General features: G+C 42.2%; 1 protein-coding gene across 1 annotated transcript in view; it reads left to right on the top strand.

The window, feature by feature from the left end:
* The window catches only part of LOC135104926 (dihydrolipoyllysine-residue acetyltransferase component of pyruvate dehydrogenase complex-like), a 126009-nt gene that overhangs the window by 23863 nt on the left and 83201 nt on the right, over positions 1-18945 (top strand). Inside the window, exon 2 of the mRNA XM_064012688.1 lies at positions 1614-1786. Within this exon, the coding sequence (XP_063868758.1) occupies positions 1614-1786 (173 nt within the window). The remainder of the gene's footprint in view (positions 1-1613; positions 1787-18945) is intronic.

Genomic DNA, 18945 nt, shown 5'->3' with positions numbered 1-18945 from the left:
CCTCAGACACCTGAGTTTCAGTGAGGAAAAGAAGATGCGGTTTAGAAGAAGAGAGGTGGTGTTCTACAGATTGAAAATTAGATCTTAGACCGCGAATGTTGCAGAAGTTAATGAAGAAAAAGTTGAGGGGGGTGTCAAGACACTTAGGGTCATCGACAGAAAGGCAGTCCAACCTGGGGACATTTATGGTCCCCTCCCCAGATGTGGACTCCGAGGCTGGTGTAGGAGTCGCCATGATGATTTTAAACTTTTTGAGTGAAGGGTGTGTGTGTTATTAGGTGCTTGTAGTTTTGTGTGGAGGAAGAGAGTTGTCTTTATAGGGCAGGCTGTGACTGCCCCCTTGTGTTGTGAGACACAAAGGGAAATGTTCAGTGGGGTCACAGCTGGGTTTAATGATAAGTTCACAGCACCCCCTGAACAGTGCTTTAGACCTCACTGGGAGTAATTATCGTTTCGGCAGGTGTCTACCTGCCGTTTCGGCAGGTGTCTACTGATGTAGGAAGGCATGCATTTTAAACTTTGTAGTTTTACTCACCTGAGACTTAAGCTCGTATTATTGGATTTTTGTGTTCATATAAAGAAAATAGTCACTAATTTACACAATATCATCAGTTTTTTGTGTAATGGATACTTGTATGTGCTATTCATAATCTAGCAGAGGTTCATCCAATTCTTATTCCCACTACGGATGCCACTGCTTCTCAAGGGAAAATGCATCACCCAGTTTGGAAACTGTTGACTTAATAGAGGTTGACAATGGAAATTGCATATGGCAATCTTTGAAGTGTAAGGGATGATACCTTAATTGAATGATGGCTGATGAAAAATTGCAGGGCAGAGCACATAAACAAATTTGTTGCATGTTTGTCTAAACAGTATTTACAAAGTAAGACATTATGTAATCCTGAAATATTATTTTTTTCACTATCATTTATTGCTTCAAGTATGACAAACCTGTTGATGTTGATGAAAATTTTGTGAAATATGAACTAGATTCTGTGGCATCTCACAAGGGTGCTATGGGCTTCATTCTACCTAGGGAATTCTTTTAAGTGTGTGTCAATGGACTTAGGCTGTGTGTGACATCTTAGAATTAATAGAGGCATTGTGGGTTTTGTAGAGTCAACTGCACATTGAGACCTTCACAGATCATAGGTACAGTATTTATCTTGTGCAGAATTATAATACCATGCAAGATCATTTGGGCTTAGGTTGTGAAAATTTATTACAGCTGCAACATGACCTAGGTAGGCTAGATTAGTGTCATCTCACTAAATATAAGTTTGGTTAGAGTTAAGTTAAAAAGATTAGGATAGTTCGAACTATCAAGAAAAAAAATAATCAGTTTGTTTAGAGAGCTCATTTCACTTAATTACTGGGCATGAAATCCTTTTTAGTTATGTTCAACAGTATGGTGTACAATTCTTGGAACAGCTGTGTTGTACTGTATCCTGTAAATTGTGCTTCCGTCACTTTTTGTATACCTAATGTAACAGTTTTATCAGTTTGTAATTTCTTTTCTTGCTTTTTTTTTCTACTTAATTTTCATGTTAAGTAGTGAAGAAAGAATTTTAGTAGGTAATAAGTTATGCACTAATGAACCTTCTTTACAGATCGCAAGGAGTACCAGTGGAGGCTTACAAGCCGACAGCATGGAGACTTGCTTCTCCAGTCTTCAGAGGATATGCATCAGATGCTGACCTTCCACCTCATATCAAGGTCAACCTTCCAGCCCTCTCTCCTACTATGGAAATGGGTACCATAATATCTTGGGAAAAGAAAGAAGGTAAAGAGAGAGAGAGAGAGAGAGAGAGAGAGAGAGAGAGAGAGAGAGAGAGAGAGAGAGAGAGAGAGAGAGAGAGAGAGAGAGAGAGAGAGAGAGGGGGGGGGGGCAAATTTTATGGCTGAAAACCTTAAGGGAACTGTCATTCTTTTTTTATTTTTTTCTGAAATTTTAGGGAAGAATTTATTATGATTTATGTATCATTAAACTTAAAAATATCTTTTGTGTTAAGGAGGATGTCTGGTTGGGAGACTAAAAAAAAATTGAAAAATATGATCTATTGTGAAAAACATGGTAGGCATACACATTCCTTATTATTTCACAAAGATTTATCGCAAAATACGCGACACTTTCCATTTAAATCCCATTTAAATCCTGTACTCAGCCACGTGCTTTTGTTTACATCATTAGTGTGTCTTTCTTCTCCAAAAACTACAAAAAACTGGTGAATTCTTTCAGTTTTTGGGGTGAACATTATATGATAACACTTAAAGGGGAGTGAATGGTACTCTCAGCTCAGTGCCTCACTCTCAGTCTCAGTCAGTGGCTTGCCATCCTTATTTGAGAAAGGAGATGTGTCGCTTCCTTGGAGGCACCACATGACTATCTTGTTCTGAGGATATCCAGGCATATGAAGTTGAATATAAAAGTGGTACCTTTTGAGGGAAACCTAGCAATAATAAAAAGTATGGCAGCTCCTCTGGTATTGACTCAAAGTGTCTTGACACCCACCTCAACTTTTTCTTCATTAACTTCTGCAACATTCACGGTCTTAGATAAAATTTTCAATCTGTAGAACACCATCTCCTCTACTAAACCTCATCTTCTTTTCCTCACTGAAACACAGGCATCTGAGGCAACTAACAATAGCCCCTTTTCTGTTCTCTCCTGCTTTCTCTATCCTCATTTTCAATCCAAAGCTGGATGTTGGGTCTATATGTGCAGTGATTTAACCTGCTTTCATTCCCATGCTCTTGAATCTTCTGAGATTTCCACCATCTGGCTATGAATACAGAGTCACTCTCAAACTAAATTTATCTGTGCTGTATACCTCTCACCTAACTTCTCTGACTATAAGAAATTTTGACTACTTAACTTTCAGAGTGGAGCATGTGTGATGTGTAAAATGTAGTAGCGGCAACAATGTATATGTTATAGGTGCAACCATGTAAACATGCATGTAAACCAACACTGTAAGCTGGCAACATCAAACACCCTTAATGCATCAGTCATTCACTGGCCAAGTTCTCTAAATGGCAGAGTTATGCTACTCCCCTCTATGCCTGTACCATTTAACTTCTGGATTATAAGGATCTACTCAAGGGCATTCAGTGTTTATGTACCCTTCCTTGGATCACTACCCTTAGAATCACAATTAAGATGGTGCAGTGAGTCTACAGTAGCTGTGAGTCACACATGCAGTAATGTGATATATTGTGTAGTCCCTGAGTAGCGTTTCGTAGTATGGATAGTGGTACACGTGGTGTAGTTAAGATGGTACTGTGTACTTCACACCTACTCATCACGGGACAAGGCCTGAGGGTTGGTATCTCACCTGTATTTCTAGTAGAGAAGGATAACGTCCATCCCTCACCAGAGGCACTCATGCCACTGGTCCAAGCAGTGTGTCAGTGTCTGGTATGCTGCACTTGTGTTGCTATACTGCAGTACCACACCACATACCCTATACACCCATGCATGCACTCACCCACTCACTGACTCGTACTACAACTGCTACTACTACTGATGTAACTGCATTGACTCTTGACTCAAAAATTCTCCAAACCAACACCTTGTCATGCCTCAAAAGAATAAGAAAGGAGACTGAGAAGATGGAGAACAACAGACCAGTCTTTTTCACCACCATGCAGTGAGAAGCAAGCAGCATCACCACCATTACCACTGCTGTCACCCTCAGCAGTGGATCTATCAACCCTTCTATGATGTATTTTCCTTTTTTTTTTTTTTATGTAGGAGCGACAGCGGCCAAAGATAACAAAATCCAATAAAAAAAAAAAAACCTGCTGAGATGCCAGTTCCCAAAAAGGGTCCAAAGCAGTAGCCAAAAAATTGAAGGACGAGTGTCTTAAAACCTCCCTCTTAAAGGAGTTTGAGTCATAGGAAGGTGGAAATACAGAAGTAGCCAGGGAGTTACAGAGTTTACCAGAGAACATAAGAACATAAGAAATAAGGGAAGCTGCAAGAAGAGACCAGGCTTACATGTGGCAGTCCCTGTATGAAACACCTACCTATTTCCATCTGTTATCCCCATCCATAAACTTGTCTAATCTTCTCTTAAAGCTCTCTAGTATCCTAGCACTAACTACATGATTACTGAGTCCGTTCCACTCATCTATCACTCTATTTGAAAATCTTCTCTTAAAGCTCTCTAGTATCCTAGCACTAACTACATGATTACTGAGTCCGTTCCACTCATCTATCACTCTATTTGAGAACCAATTTTTTCCTATCTCCTTCCTAAACCTAAATTTTTTAAGCTTGAACCTGTTATTTCTTGTTCTGCCCTGGTTGCTGATCCTAAGAATTTTGCTTGAGAATACCGGTTAACTTTTGCACTAGAGAGGTGGACAGAATAGGGGTGAGAAAAAGAACAAAAGTCTTGTGCAGTGAGGCTGCGGGAGGAGGGAGGCATTTAAAAAAAAAAAAATTTGTAGGAGGGACACTGGCCAAGGGCAAAAAAAAAATCTAATAAAAAAAAGCCCACTGAGATGTCCCAAATAGGGTCTGAAGTGGTGGTCAAAAGTTGAAGGATAAGTGTCTTGAAACCTCCCTCTTGAAAGAGTTTAAGTCATAGGAAGGTGGAAATACAAAAGCAGGAAGAGAGTTCCCGAGTTTACCAGAGAAGGGGATGAATGATTGGGAACATTGGTTAACTCTTGCATTAGAGAGGTGGATAGAACGGGTGAGAGAAAGAAGAAAGTCTTGTGTAGCGAGGTCACGAGACGAGAGGAGGCATGCAGTTAGCAAGATCAGAAGAGCAATTAGCCTGAAAATAGCAGTAGAAGATAGCAAGAGATGCAACATTCCGGCAATAAGAAAGAGGCTGAAGACAGTCAGTTAGAGGAGAGGAATTGATGAGATGAAAAGCTTTTGATTCCACCCTGTCTAAAAGAGTAGTATGAGTGGAACTTCCCCCCCCCCCCCAAGACATGTGAAGCATATTCCATGCATGGACAGATAAGGCCTCTGTACAGAGTTAGTAGCTGGCAAGGGGGTTGAGAAAAACTGGTGGAAACATCTCAGAACGCCTAACTTCATAGAAGCTGTTTTAGCTAGAAATGAGATGTGAAATTTCCAGTTTAGATTATAAGAAAAGGACAGGCCGAGGATGTTCAGTGTAGAAGAGGGGACCAGTTGAGTGTCAATGAAGAAGAGGGGATAGTTGTCTGGAAGTTATGTTGAATTGACAGATGGAGAAATTGAGTTTTTGAGGCATTGAACAATAGTAAGTTTGCTCTGCCCCAATCAGAAATTTTAGAGAGATCAGTAGTCAGGCATTCTGTGGCTTCCCTGCGTGAAATGTTTACCTCCTGAAGGTTTGGACGTCTATGAAAAGATGAAAAAGTCCAGGGTGGTATCATCAGCGAAGGAGTGGATAGGACAAGAAGTTTGGTTTAGAAGATCATTAATGAATAATAAGAAGAGAATGGGTGACAGGACAGAATCCTGAGGAACACCACTGTTAATAAATTTAGGAGGAGAACAGTGACCATCTACCACAGCAGCAATAGAACGGTTAGAAAGGAAACTTGAGATGAAGTTACAGAGAGAAGGATAGAAGCCGTAGGAGGGTAGTTTGGAAATTAAAACTTTGTGCCAGACTCTATCAAAAGCTTTTGATATGTCCATGGCAACAGGCAAAAGTTTCACCAAAATCTCTAAAAGAGGATGACCAAGACTCAGTAAGGAAAGCCAGAAGATTACCAGTAGAGTGGCCTTGACGGAACCCATACTGGCGATCAGATACAAGTTTGTGAAGTGATAGTTGTTTAAGAATCTTCCTGTTGAGGATAGATTAAAAAACTTTAGATAGGCAGGAAATTAAAGCAATAGGATGGTAGTTTGAGGGACTAGAATGGTCACCCTTTTTAGGAACAGGCTGAGTGTAGGCAAACTTCCAGCAAGAAGTAAAGGTAGATGTTGACAGACAGAGGTGAAAGAGTTTGACTAGGCAAGGTGCTAGCACAGAGGCACAGTTTTGGAGAACAATAGGAGGGAACCTATCAGGTCCATAAGTCTTCCAAGGGTTTAGGCCAGCCAGGGCATGGAAAACATCATTACAAAGAATTTTAATAGGTTGCATGAAGTAGTTGGAGGATGGAGGAGAGGGAGGAACAAGCCTGTAATAGGTTGCATGAAGTAGTTGGAGGATGGAGGAGAGGGAGGAACAAGCCTGAATCATCCAAGATAGAGTTTTTAACAAAGGTATGAGCAATGAGTTCAGCTTTAGAGATAGATGTTATAGCAGTGGTGCCTTCTGGTTGAAATAAATGAGGGAAAGAAGAAGCAAAGTTACTGAAGATGTTTTTGGCTAGGTGCCAGAAGTCATGAGAGGAGTTAGATCTTGAAAGATTTTGACACTCTATTAATGAAGGAGTTTTTGGCTAGTTGGAGAACAGACTTGGTATGCTTCTGGGCAGAAATATAAAGTGCATGAGATTCTGGTGATGGAAGGCTTAAGTACCTTTTGTGGGCCACCTCCCTGTCATGTATAGCATGGGAATAGGCTGTGTTAAACCAAGGTTTAGAAGGTTTAGGTCGAGAAAAAGAGTGAGGAATGTATTCCTCCATGCCAGACACTATCATCTCTGTTATGCACTTGGCACACAGAGATGGGTCTCTGACATGGAAGCATTAGTCATTCCAAGGAAAATCAGCAAAATACTTCCTCAGGTTCCCCCAGCTAACAGGCAAAACACCAGAGGCACTTCCACTTAGGAGGATCCCGAGAAGGGATTAGAGTGATAGGACAAGATACAGATATAAGATTGTGATCAGAAGAGCCCAACAGAGAAGAGAGGATGACAGCATATGCAGAAGGATTAGAGGTTAGGAAAACTTCAAGAATGTTGGGCATATATCTAAGATGGTCAGAAATATGAATAGGGTGTTGCACCAATTGCTCTAGGTTGTGGAGGATAGCAAAGTTGAAGGCTAGTTCACTGGGATAGTCATTGAAGGGAGAGGAAAGCCAAAGCTGGTGGTGAACGTTGAAGTCTCCAAGAATGGAGATCTCTGCAAAAGGAAAGAGTCAGTATGTGCTCCACTTTGGAAGTTAAGTAGTCAAAGAATTTCTTATAGTCAGAGGAATTAAGTGAGAGTTATACAGCGTAGTTAAATTTAGTTTGAGAGTGACTTTGTAGTTGTAGCCAGATAGTGGAAAACTTGGAAGATTCAAGAGCATGGGAATGAGAACAGGTTATGTTGTTGTGCACATAAATGCAAATGAAAATGAGGATAGAGAAAGTAGGAGGGAACAGAAAAGGGGCTACTGTCAGTTGCCTCAGACACCTGTGTTTCAGTGAGGAAAAGAAGATGAGGTTTAGTAGAGGATGGAGGAATGACGAGCAGAGAATGAGCACTGTTGTCGTCTGGAAGAAGAGAAGCATTGTCATCAGGACGAGGAACGGTGATGTGAGGAAGAAGAACACTGTTGATGGCAAGACAAGTGTCGCATGGAGAGAGAGGAATGATGAGTGGAGGAGGAAGCAGCGTGGTATCAAGCACTCATTGCTGAGCTGTGTATCCAGTGCCTGCTCATCCCCCCGCCGTTGCCACTCACAACCTCCCCCTCTGCTTCCACTATTGCTTCGCCTCACCCACCTCCACCCAAGGCGATCATCAATACCCCACCAACTCTCTTTCCTGATGTATCTTTCTAAGATGCAAATGGGAGGATTATTCTACCATGGTTGACCTCACCAGCCTACCAGCCAATAAACAGCTGATCCAACAAAGCATGTGCCTCTCTTTGGAGATGCAATGTGTGTTGCAACACAAACTACACTTATGTTCTGACAACACACCTCAGATTAAGACTGTCTTGGATAAGTTGGACGAACATGTCAAGACCCAAACCAACAAGGCACTGAGGAGGTGGGAACTATTTAGCTGTAAACAGATGGCAGGAGAAACATTCAATGATTTCTACCAAAGACAAGAACACAGCTGAGGCAGTCAGAATTTGCAAAGGCAGAGCAAGGACTGTGAGGAAACACAGCTGAAACAGGTGATCCTAATGACAGTTTAGGACTGTGAACTGGTGCAACGCCTCATCCAACAAACCCCTACCAGCTCCTTAGATGACCTGGTAAAGGAGTGCTACACTTATGAGGCCACCTTCAATACCACATCACAGCTCCTCCCACTGGTGTGAGAGCCATTTTCCAATATAAGAAGAAGAATAAGCTACAGAAACCCAAAGTTAGGACTCAGAGTACTCCCTGCAACAGTTGTGGCCATCTACACTAGCAGCAGCAGTGTCCTGCAGCTGAGTCTATTTGCAACGACTGCGGGAAAAAAAAGTCATTGGTCCAGAGCATTAAGATGCCCAGCCAAAGCAGCAACATGCAGAGTGTGTGGTCAAGATGGACACTTTGACCAGTGCTGCCCCACCAAGAAGCCGAAGCAGTAAGGGAGACTGCCTTCCCAGGTGAACACAGGGAAGATGAACTACGCCAAGACACCAGGTCAGTGCTTCAGCCATGTCAAGAGGGTGAGCTCTTCTTCACACTCTAGGTCAGAGCCTCCACAATCTATCAAGGTGATCATTACCCATGGTGATGTGTCAGGCAGTCTATTCATGCTCCCTGACACAGGTGCAGATGTCACTCTCATAGGCCTGGACCATCTGCAAAGTTTGGGCCTCTCAAGAAAGGATCTCCAACCCTCTACAGCTGTGAAATGCCTAACAAAGGATGGTTCATAGATGGCCCTGGCTCTTGGATCTCTCAAAGTAGAGATAAGATTCTTTGGTAATACCACAACTACATGGATTGATGTTCATGAAAATGTGCCAACTCCACTCCTGTTCTATCAAGACTGCAAGGAATTGGCAGTCATCTCCATGGAGTTTGCAAAACCCATCATCTAGGTGACACATGCCAGTGCTCTACACAAGGGAAAGTGGACTGTCGGTGGCCTAGGGACAACACAAGCCTCTGCATCGGTGCCAGCTGCTACTTCTACTCCTTCCACGTCATCTCACCTCAGTGATACGAGCCTCTCACAAGCCAAGGAGTATTTCTTGAAGGAGTTCAATGATCTACTTGTGAGCAAAGAAGAATTCCAGACGAAGCTGCTCAAGAACATGGTAGGCCCTCCCATGAAGATCCACCTGAAGGAAGATATACATCCTTTCCAGGATGCAGTCAAGGCAGAGCAGGACACGATGGTGGCACAAGCCGTCATCACACCCACAGGCAAGGATCCTTCTCCATGGTTCCATCCCTTGGTGGCTGCAGCAAAGCCAAATGGGAGTGTGAGGATCACCACAGACCTTTCCAGGCTCACCAGCCAAGTGTCACACCTAGTGCACCCTTCTCCTGGACCCTTCATAGCAATACGCAGTGTGGACCCAAAGGCATGTTTCATTACCACAGTGGATGCCTTATGTGGATACTGGCAGATTGAACTAGCAGAGGAGGATCAACCATTGACCACCTTCATAACACCTTATGGTTGCTATTGGTATTGCCGGGGCCCGATGGGTTTTGCTGCAACAGGGGATGCCTTCTGTCTTCTGGGTGATTTGGCACTCCAGGGTCTGGAACACTGCATCAGTGTCATGGATGATGTATTTTTCTATGATGAAGACTACCTCATCCATCTCCAGCATATCTATGAGGTCCTCTCTCGGTGCAGAAACCATGGGATAACTCTCAATACTTACAAGTTCACTGTAGCAGCATTAGCAGTATCTTTCTGTGAATACATGCTTTCAGCTGAAGGAATAGCAGCAGATCTGGAGAAAATCAAAGCAATCCTGGACTTTGCAACTCTTGCCAACCTCATGGATTTATGGTCCTTCATGGGACTTGTAAATCAGCTGGCAGAGTTTTCTTCAGAGATTTCCGAGACTGCTCAACCTTTGTGCCCTCTGATGAGTCCCAGGCGAATGTTTGTGTGGGCTCCTGACCATGATGAGACCTTCAGGAGGGTGAAGGAGGCCCTCTTGGTTCCATCCATCTTAGTGACGTTTGACCCAGCTCTCCCCACAATCTTGCAGACTGATGCCTCCAGACTCAATGGCATCAGTTATACTCTCTTGCAAGATCATGGAGGAGAACAGCTGCGACTCACCCAGTGTAGCTTAAGATTCTTCATGGACACCAAGATGCATTGTGCAGTGTTTGAGTTGGAGCTACTGGCAGTAACATGGGCAACTTCCAAGTGCAAATTCTACCTGGTGGGTCTTTTGCACTTTGAAGTCATCACTGACCATCGCCCAATCATACCAGTTCTTAACCACTATTACCTTGATGCAGTAGAAAACCTGAGGTTACAGTGACTGAAGGAGAAGCTCTTGGCATACCAGTTTTCAGCAGCATAGTGGGCAGGAAAACAGCTCTGCATCCCAGATATTCTGTCTCATTACCCTGTCTGCTACCCAACTCAAGAAGATGATTTGCTGGGCTGTCAAACAAACATCTCTGTGAGACACGTCAAGCTGCACAGTCTCTTGCAGAGTCCCCCCAGTCAAGCAGCAGACAAGGTTATGGAGGAGTTCCAGGTGGCAGCCCATGAAGATCGTTTGTATGTCTGATTCCTGGAATGTGTTTTAAAGGGGTTTCCATCCAACTGATACTCCCTGCACACTATGCTGCTCCCATACTGGAAACTCAGAGAAGACCTCTACAGCAACAGTGACCCCATGTTGTATGGACCATGTGTTGTTGCCCCTGGTGCAGTCTTAGAGGTACAGTCACTGAGATACGAGCCACCAAGAGGTGTGCGAAGCAAACAGTATTCTGGCCCAGTATTAATTCTGACATTATTAATACTGTTCGCACTTGTGAACCATGCCAGATTCATCAACCCAGCCAACAACAGGAACTGCTCATATGTGACAACACCTTAACCAGACGCTTTGAGTAAGTGTCGACTGACTTCTCAGTCAGTCAGGGGAAGTCATTCCTTGTCATTGTTGACTTCCTCTCAGGCTGCCCGGTTGTCATCCAATGTGGCCATGACACAATAGCTACTGTCACTGTATGACATTTTTGCCACTATTTCTGTGATGTGGGTGTCCCTGTCTGGCTGCAAACTGATGGAGGACCCCAATTCACAAGCCAGGAATTTGAAACCTTCCTGGAATTTTGGAAAATCTGGCACATGGTCTCATTGCCTTACTATCCACAGTCTAATGGTCATGCAGAGTTGGCTGTTAAGTCCATGAAATACCTGTTGGTGTCAGAGTGTACAGTATGTTAGCTACGATCTGCTGGTTAAAGAAAACAAAATATTCCTGTGGTCCAGCAAGGTTGATTTCTGGAAAACTTATTGAGTATATATTTGGCTGCACCAGTCAGTAACTATTTTGACATTAGAATATATTGGTGGTAATCTCAATACATACATTGTTTGTACATGAAAATATTAAAGATGGCTAATACATTTAAAGGCATTATTAACAGTTTGGCAATTTTGATAACAAGCAACTGTAAACAATAAAAGGATTTTATATTAATTTTTATAAAGTAGAATTTCATGAAGTCTGGCCTAAAAAGGTATAGTGTTCTCTGTGGAAACACTTTATAGAAAACATTTCTCGAGGCAAGTTGTTACGTTTCACTTAAGTCTGCATTAAAGGTTCCAAGACGCTTTGAGAGAAAACATCCTCTCTCAGGAATACTATATTACACTACACACTTTATCATGAAGGTCCCCCTGTGGGCAATATAGACTGTGAGGCATTTGAGACATCCGAGTCCTTCAAGAAAAAGTGGCAAGCCAGCACAGAAGAGTATGACCATTGAGTCACTCAACAAACCCAGGATGTTGAAGATTGCTCGCTGCCCAAGTTGAAGCTGAATGACCAGGTACACGTCCAAGATCCTGTGTCGCTCCAAACAATCATGCATCAGCAGGTAGGTCACTTGAATATCTGGTCAAGCTTCCCAGCAGCCAGGTATGATTGAGGAACTGCTGCTTCTTCTGCCCTGTGTACCTCCCCAGCCAAACTCCATTGACTCCTGATGGACAACACAACCCCAATGGTGACCCTCCTCCACATCAGTCTGAAAGGATTCATCTATGAGCGCATAGGGGGAAAGGAGGTGTAGGATATGTAAAAGGTAGTAGCGACAACAATGTATTTTTTTTTTTTTATGTAGGAAGGACACTGGCCAAGGGCAACAAAAATCTAATTAAAAAAATGCCCACTGAAATGCCAGTCCCATAAAAGGGTCAAAGCAGTGGTCAAAAATTGATGAATAAGTGTCTTGAAACCTCCCTCTTGAAGGAATTCAAGTCATAGGAAGATGGAAATACAGAAGCAGGCAGGGAGTTCCAGAGTTTACCAGAGAAAGGGATGAATGATTGAGAATACTGGTTAACTCTTGTGTTAGAGAGGTGGACAGAATAGGGGTGAGAGAAAGAAGAAAGTCTTGTGCAACGAGGTCGCGGAAGGAGGGGAGGCATGCAGTTAGCAAGATCAGAAGAGCAGTTAGCATGAAAATAGCGGTAGAAGACAGCTAGATATGCAACATTGCAGCGGTGAGAGAGAGGCTGAAGACAGTCAGTTAGAGGAGAGGAGTTGATGAGATGAGAAGCTTTTGATTCCACCCTGTCTAGAAGAGCAGTATGAGCGGAACCCCTCCAGACATGTGAAGCATACTCCATACATGGAGGGATAAGGCCCTTGTACAGAGTTAGCAGCTGGGGGGGGAGTGAGAAAAACTGGCGGAGATGTCTCAGAACACCTAACTTCATAGAAGCTGTTTTAGCTAGAGATGAGATGTGAAGTTTCCAGTTCAGATTATAAGTAAAGGACAGACCGAGGATGTTCATTGTAGAAGAGGGGGACAGTTGAGTGTCATTGAAGAAGAGGGGATAGTTGTCTGGAAGGTTGTGTCGAGTTGATAGATGGAGGAATTGAGTTTGAGTATATGTTATAGGTGCAACAATGGAAACATGCATGTAAACCAACACTGTAAGTTGGCAACATCAAGCACCCTCAGTGCATCAGTCATTCACCAGCCAGCTTCTCTACATGGCAGGGTATATGCTATTCCCCTCTGTGCCTGTATCATTTAGCTATTTAATTATAAGGATCTGCTTAAGGGCATTCAATGTTTATGTACCCCTCCTTGAATTACTAGCCTTGGAATTACAAGCAAGAGAACACATTGTGACTTTCTTCCCTTTTGCAGAGATCTCCATTCTTGAAGACTTGAATGTTTACCACCAGCTTAGACTTTCCTCTTCCTTCACTGACCATCCTGGTGAACTAACCTTTAACTTTGCTGTCCTCCACGATCTAGAGCAATTGATGCAACACCCTACCCATATTCGTCTTGGAGATACACCCAACATTCTTGACCTTTTCCTAACCTGTAATCCTTGTGTTTATGCTGTCATCCTATCTTCTCTGTTGGGCTCCTCTGATCACAATCTCACATCTGTATCTTGTCCTATCACTTCAGTCCCTTCTCATGATCCCCCTAAGTGGAGGTACCTCTGGCATTTTTTTGCCTTTGTTAGTTGGGGGACCTGAGGAGGTATTTTGCTGTTCTTCCTTGGAATGACTACTGCTTCCATGTCAGAGTCTTGTCTCTGTGTGCCAAGCACATAACAGAGGTGATAGTGTCTGGCATGGAGGGTTATGTTCCTCATTCTTTTTCTCAACCTAAACCTTCCAAACCTTCGTTTAACATGGCCTGTTCTCATGCTACACATGATAGGTGGCCCACAAAAGGTACTTGAGCCTTCCATCACCAGAATCTCATGCACTTTTATATTTCTGCCCAGAACCATGCCAAGTTTTCTCCAACTACCCAAATACTCCTTCATTAATAGAAAGTGTTAAAATCTTTCAAGATCTAACTTTCCCCCTCCCCGTGACTTCTGGCACCTAGCCAAAAACATCTGCAATAACTTTGCTTCTCCTTCTTTCCCTTCTATATTTCAATCAGATGGCACCACTGCTATCACATCTATCTCTAAAACTGAACTCTGCTCAAACCTTTGCTAAAAATTCTACCTTGGATGATTCAGGGCTTGTTCCTCCCTCTCCTCCATCCTCTGACTACTTCATGGTACCTATTAACCCTTAATATACAGTGATTGTCCATGAACGATTGTATCACCATGTCTGGGGGGCGGTGTTCGTTTCGTTTTTGCGTCATACATTTATATTTTCCTCCTGCTTATTCAAGTTGAAAGGCAGTTGCATCTAGCAACTCTCTCCATTAGCTGAATTGTCGCTGTGGCTATTTCAGCTCGGTCTCACTGAGCTTCTCTCCCTCCTGGAGGCAACATCTGGTAACTCCCGTGACACTGATGGTGGAATGCACTGACCAACAACATCTGGTAACTCCCATGACACTGAAGGTGGAACCCACCCACCGACAACATCTGGTAACTCCCGTGACACTGAGGGTGGAACGCATCCACGGATTGAGGATTGCAAAGAATTTTAATAGGTAGCATGAAGTAGTCAGAGGGGGGGAGGAGAGGGAGGAACAAGCCCAGAATAGTCTAAGGTAGAGTTTTTAGCAAAGGTTTGAGCAAAGAGTTCAGCTTTAGAAATAGATGTGATAGCAGTGGTGCCATCTGGTTGAAATAAAGGAGGGAAAAAAAAAAGCAAAGTTATTGGAGGTATTTTTGGCTAGATGCCAGAAGTCACAAGGGAAGTTAGATCATGAAAGGTTTTGACACTTTCTGTTAATGAAGGAGTTTTTGGCTAGTTGGAGAACAGACTTGGCATGGTTTCGGGCAAAAATATAGAGTGTATGAGATTCTGGTGATGGAAGGCTTAAGTACCTTTTGTGGGCCACCTCTCTATCATGTATAGCACGAGAACAAGCTGTGTTAAACCAAGTTTTGGAAGGTTTAGGTCGAGAAAAAGAGTGAGGAATGTGCGCCTCCATGCCAGACACTATCACCTCTGTTATGCGCTCAGCACACAAAGATGGGTCTCTGACATGAAAGCAGTAGTCATTCCAAGGAAAATCAGCAAAATGCCTCCTCAGGTCCCCCCAACTAGCAGATGCAAAACACCAGAGGCACCTTCGCTTAGGGGTATCCTGAGGAGGGATTGGAGCGATAGGACAAGATACAGATATGAGATTGCGATCAGAGGAGCCCAACGGAGAAGAAAGGGTGACAGCATAAGCAGAAGGATTAGAGGTCAGGAAAAGGTCAAGAATGTTGGGCGTAACTCCAAGACGGTCAGGAATACGAGTAGGGTGTTGCACCAATTGCTCTAGGTCGTGGAGCATAGCAAAGTTGAAGGCTAGTTCACCAGGATGGTCAGTGAAGGGAGAGGAAAGCCAAAGCTGGTGGTGGGCATTGAAGTCTCCAAGAATGGAGATCTCTGCAAAAGGGAAGAGGGTCAGAATGTGCTCCTCTTTGGAAGTGAAGTTTCCAGTTTAGATTATAAGTAAAGGACAGACCGAGGATGTTCAGTGTAGAAGAGGGGGACATGAGTGTCACTGAAGAGGAGGGGATAGTTGTCTGGAAGGTTGTGTTGAGTTGATAGATGGAGGAATTGAGTTTTTGAGGAATTGAACAATATTAAGTTTGCTCTGCCCCAATCAGAAATTTTAGACAGATCAGAAGTCAGGTGTTCTGTGGCTACCCTGCATGAATTGTTTACTTCCTGAAGGACTGGACGTCTACAAAAGGATGTGGAAAAGTGCAGGGTGTTATCATCAGTGTAGGAGTGGGTAGGGCAAGATCATTGTTCTTTTCCTAAATCTATTAAGAGTAGTGTTCCTTAGGGTTCTCTCCTGTCGCCCACTCTCTTCCTATTATTACTCTCTTCCTATTATTATTCATCAATGATCTAAACCAAATTTCTTGTCCTGGCAAAAATCCAATAAAAGCAGCTGTGAGTGGGTCAGGAGTGCCACAACCACTAATCCCCCTCCCTTTCCTACCCTCCTCTCTCTTCCTTCCCTCCCTCCCTCCCTCCTTTTGTGCCATGGACAGGATTTTCCATCTAGCAGTGTGAGCAGGACAGGGGGAAGATGCCATCTTGATCAAGGGAGATGAGTGGTGAGAAGCACTGCAACCTCTAATAACATCTGCCAGTGTGAGACTGAGGCAGGAGCAGTGTGTGGGTGCCAGGGTTGCACTGCCGGCCAGCCGAAATTATCATACATCAGTGTGAAAATTATGACATTTTCTTCTATACATTATGGCATAGTGTATGGTAGACAGTGTATGGCAGATGATAGACAAACACCAAATTATGACAGAAATACCATAATTATGGCAGCTCAACCCTGGTTAGTGTGGTGTGCCCTCACCATCACCACCACCACCATCACCATCCGCACCCTCCCTTCCTCCCTCCACCCTCACTCATTTCCTTGCTGCCATTGCTGCTTATCAGAATTTGTTTCCAGGATGAGCTCTGCTAGAAGGTAGCTCCAAACATGCCATGATGCCATAGTCTAATAAAATATTTGTGATCATGGCAAGCATGTGAAATGCTGTGGAATGTGTTGGAAGCATTTAGTGAATTATCACTAATAATACACAGTTAATATTCCGGCTGCTGGCCGGACATTCCATAACAGGGTCTGATATAACAAGGGTTTACTGAATATATATATATATATATATATATATATATATATATATATATATATATATATATATATATATATATATATATATATATATATATATATATGAAAAATCTTTATGAAGAGTTAAAATTTGCTGTAAGTTGAGAGTTGGAAGAAATTTTTTCTCAAATTCACTGATAAAATAAAAATAAAAATTTTAAATGTGCTCAGTTGAAGAGCACTTGCAGAATACCTACATGATTGGCACAGTATTACGTGAGAAAATACAAATTCTTCTGAATTTTAGCATTTTGAAAAGGGGTCATAATTTTTTGAAAATTTTTGAAAATAAAAAAAAATAAAGGTATAGGAGTTATAAGTGCTATGCCCTATCACTGTGCAAAATTTTGTGTAAAACAAATAGATAGAATGATGAAAACCTGTCATACCAGACATCCACTTCAAAATAGTCTCTTTTCTCTGAGTCTTTGTTTAATTCAAAATGATGTATAAATGTCTGAGCAGATAGCTTTCAGAAGTGAAAGAAACATGTTTTCAGTTATGGCCTCAAAATTATGAATACTTTTTGATACTGCTTTCTTGGTAGGATCAGTTTCTGTATGATTAAATTGATTTTTTATCCTCTTTTCATATACTGGTTTTAAGTATTTATAGATTTTCCTAATGAATATGTAGGCTTGCTGAACTTCTGAACAGTAGATTTTGCCTTAGGCTCCTGGTCCTTCCCTATTTGGGTATTATCTCTTAGAAGTGTGTATCAGAGCTTCCTAAGTTCTCCATTCCAGTCTTATTCTTGTTTCGGATTCATTTGGTAGGTAGGAAATAGTTACTTCTCACATTTTAGCACAAACCATGTGAAGATGCAAGTTTTTTTTCATCTCCACTTGCTTATTGTAAGCATTTAATTCTTATTGTTGGACTCCTCTTCTGTCTTGATGCTCATTTTTCAAATCTTCATGAATCATGGTCCTGAAAAGTAGATGGAGCAGGCATGACTGATTCATGGAGTGATGGGATGTTCATGGTGTGTGGCACAGGTCTGGTGGCAGACTCAGCTTGATGACATCATGTAATTAATTTCTTCTGTCCACTGTTTTTTTAATTCATCTCTTGCAAAACAAAGTTCTTTTTCATCTTGATGCTCTAAGTATGATTGTGGTATGCCAACAATATGTAAGGTAGTGGAAGAGGAGATTGTGGACAAGATGCTATACACACTTCCACTGTTTTTAGAACAATAAGGCTCACTGGCACTGTTGCTGCCTACACACTCCTTCACTAGCCAGCTGAGAGTTTAAGTTGCCAAGTAGACACCAAAGATTCAGATTATGGCCTCAGTATTCCATAGTACTGGTCTCTGTAAAGCTCTGTGAAGTTTGCATAGGGTTTGGATCTTCAGGGCTATTTTTCTAACCAGTTTAGTATATGCTCTCATTCTTTCTTTGAACAATGCAAGGGTAAGTCCACAGACTAGTATATGCTCTCATTCTTTCTTTGTACAATGCAAGGGTAAGTCCACAGACATTTATGGAATGTGATATGCCAGAACAAATTAAGGATAATCAGAGCAAGATGACAACATGATCCATTGAGTTATATTTTGGTTGTGAAAAGATGGCAGTGGAAAATGGTTGTAGCTGAAATGAGTGATGCACTTTTCCCATACTCCAGACATTACTTGGTAGTGAAATACTAGAAAATTTTGCTTGGACTTTAGCACGTACTGTATTTCTCAGTTTGTTATTTTCAAAATAACATACCATTTCTTTTAATTTTGATACAGGATCTTTCCTGAAATATATGTTCCTCAAACAAACACTAGATGAACATAATTTTCATATGCCATGGTGCATTAAAGTTATGTTTTTTCCATTAGCCATTTTGCAGTAAAGTGTTACTGTTCTTATGCTCTTAACAGAGGTAGAGAATAGGAGTTGACTCATGGTGTGGTGATATGAAAAGATAGATGAAAGTAATTTGAAGATGTTGAGAGGATGGTAGAGAATGATTGGGTGAAAAGTGTTGGAGATGTGAATTGATCTGGTAACCATTAATCCAAACTATCATTCCAACAGGGAAATTAATGGTGATGGGAATTAGTTAAATTAAAATATAACAATCCACCATGATGAGTGGATGAAACAATGAAGATCTGAGTCAAGCAGATTCATCATCTTGGAGCAAACTGATATCAATCTGCTTGGTAAGCAGGGAGTAAGTCACATTCAAACAGAGGTCAGATAAACATACCCACTCTTTCATCCAAGTTCAACTCCAGCCAGCAATCAGTTTGCATCAATGCTCCTTCTCAACTCTCTTCCATCCTGACAGACATTCCACCCAGCTCTCTAGTTAAGTACTGTGTTTAATTGCAAGCCTGTG

The sequence above is a fragment of the Scylla paramamosain genome, chromosome 11 (genome assembly GCF_035594125.1).
Source record: "Scylla paramamosain isolate STU-SP2022 chromosome 11, ASM3559412v1, whole genome shotgun sequence".
Lineage (NCBI taxonomy): Eukaryota > Metazoa > Arthropoda > Malacostraca > Decapoda > Portunidae > Scylla > Scylla paramamosain.
The sequence above is the reverse complement of the archived record's forward strand: the minus strand, read 5'-3'. Positions and strand labels throughout refer to the sequence as shown.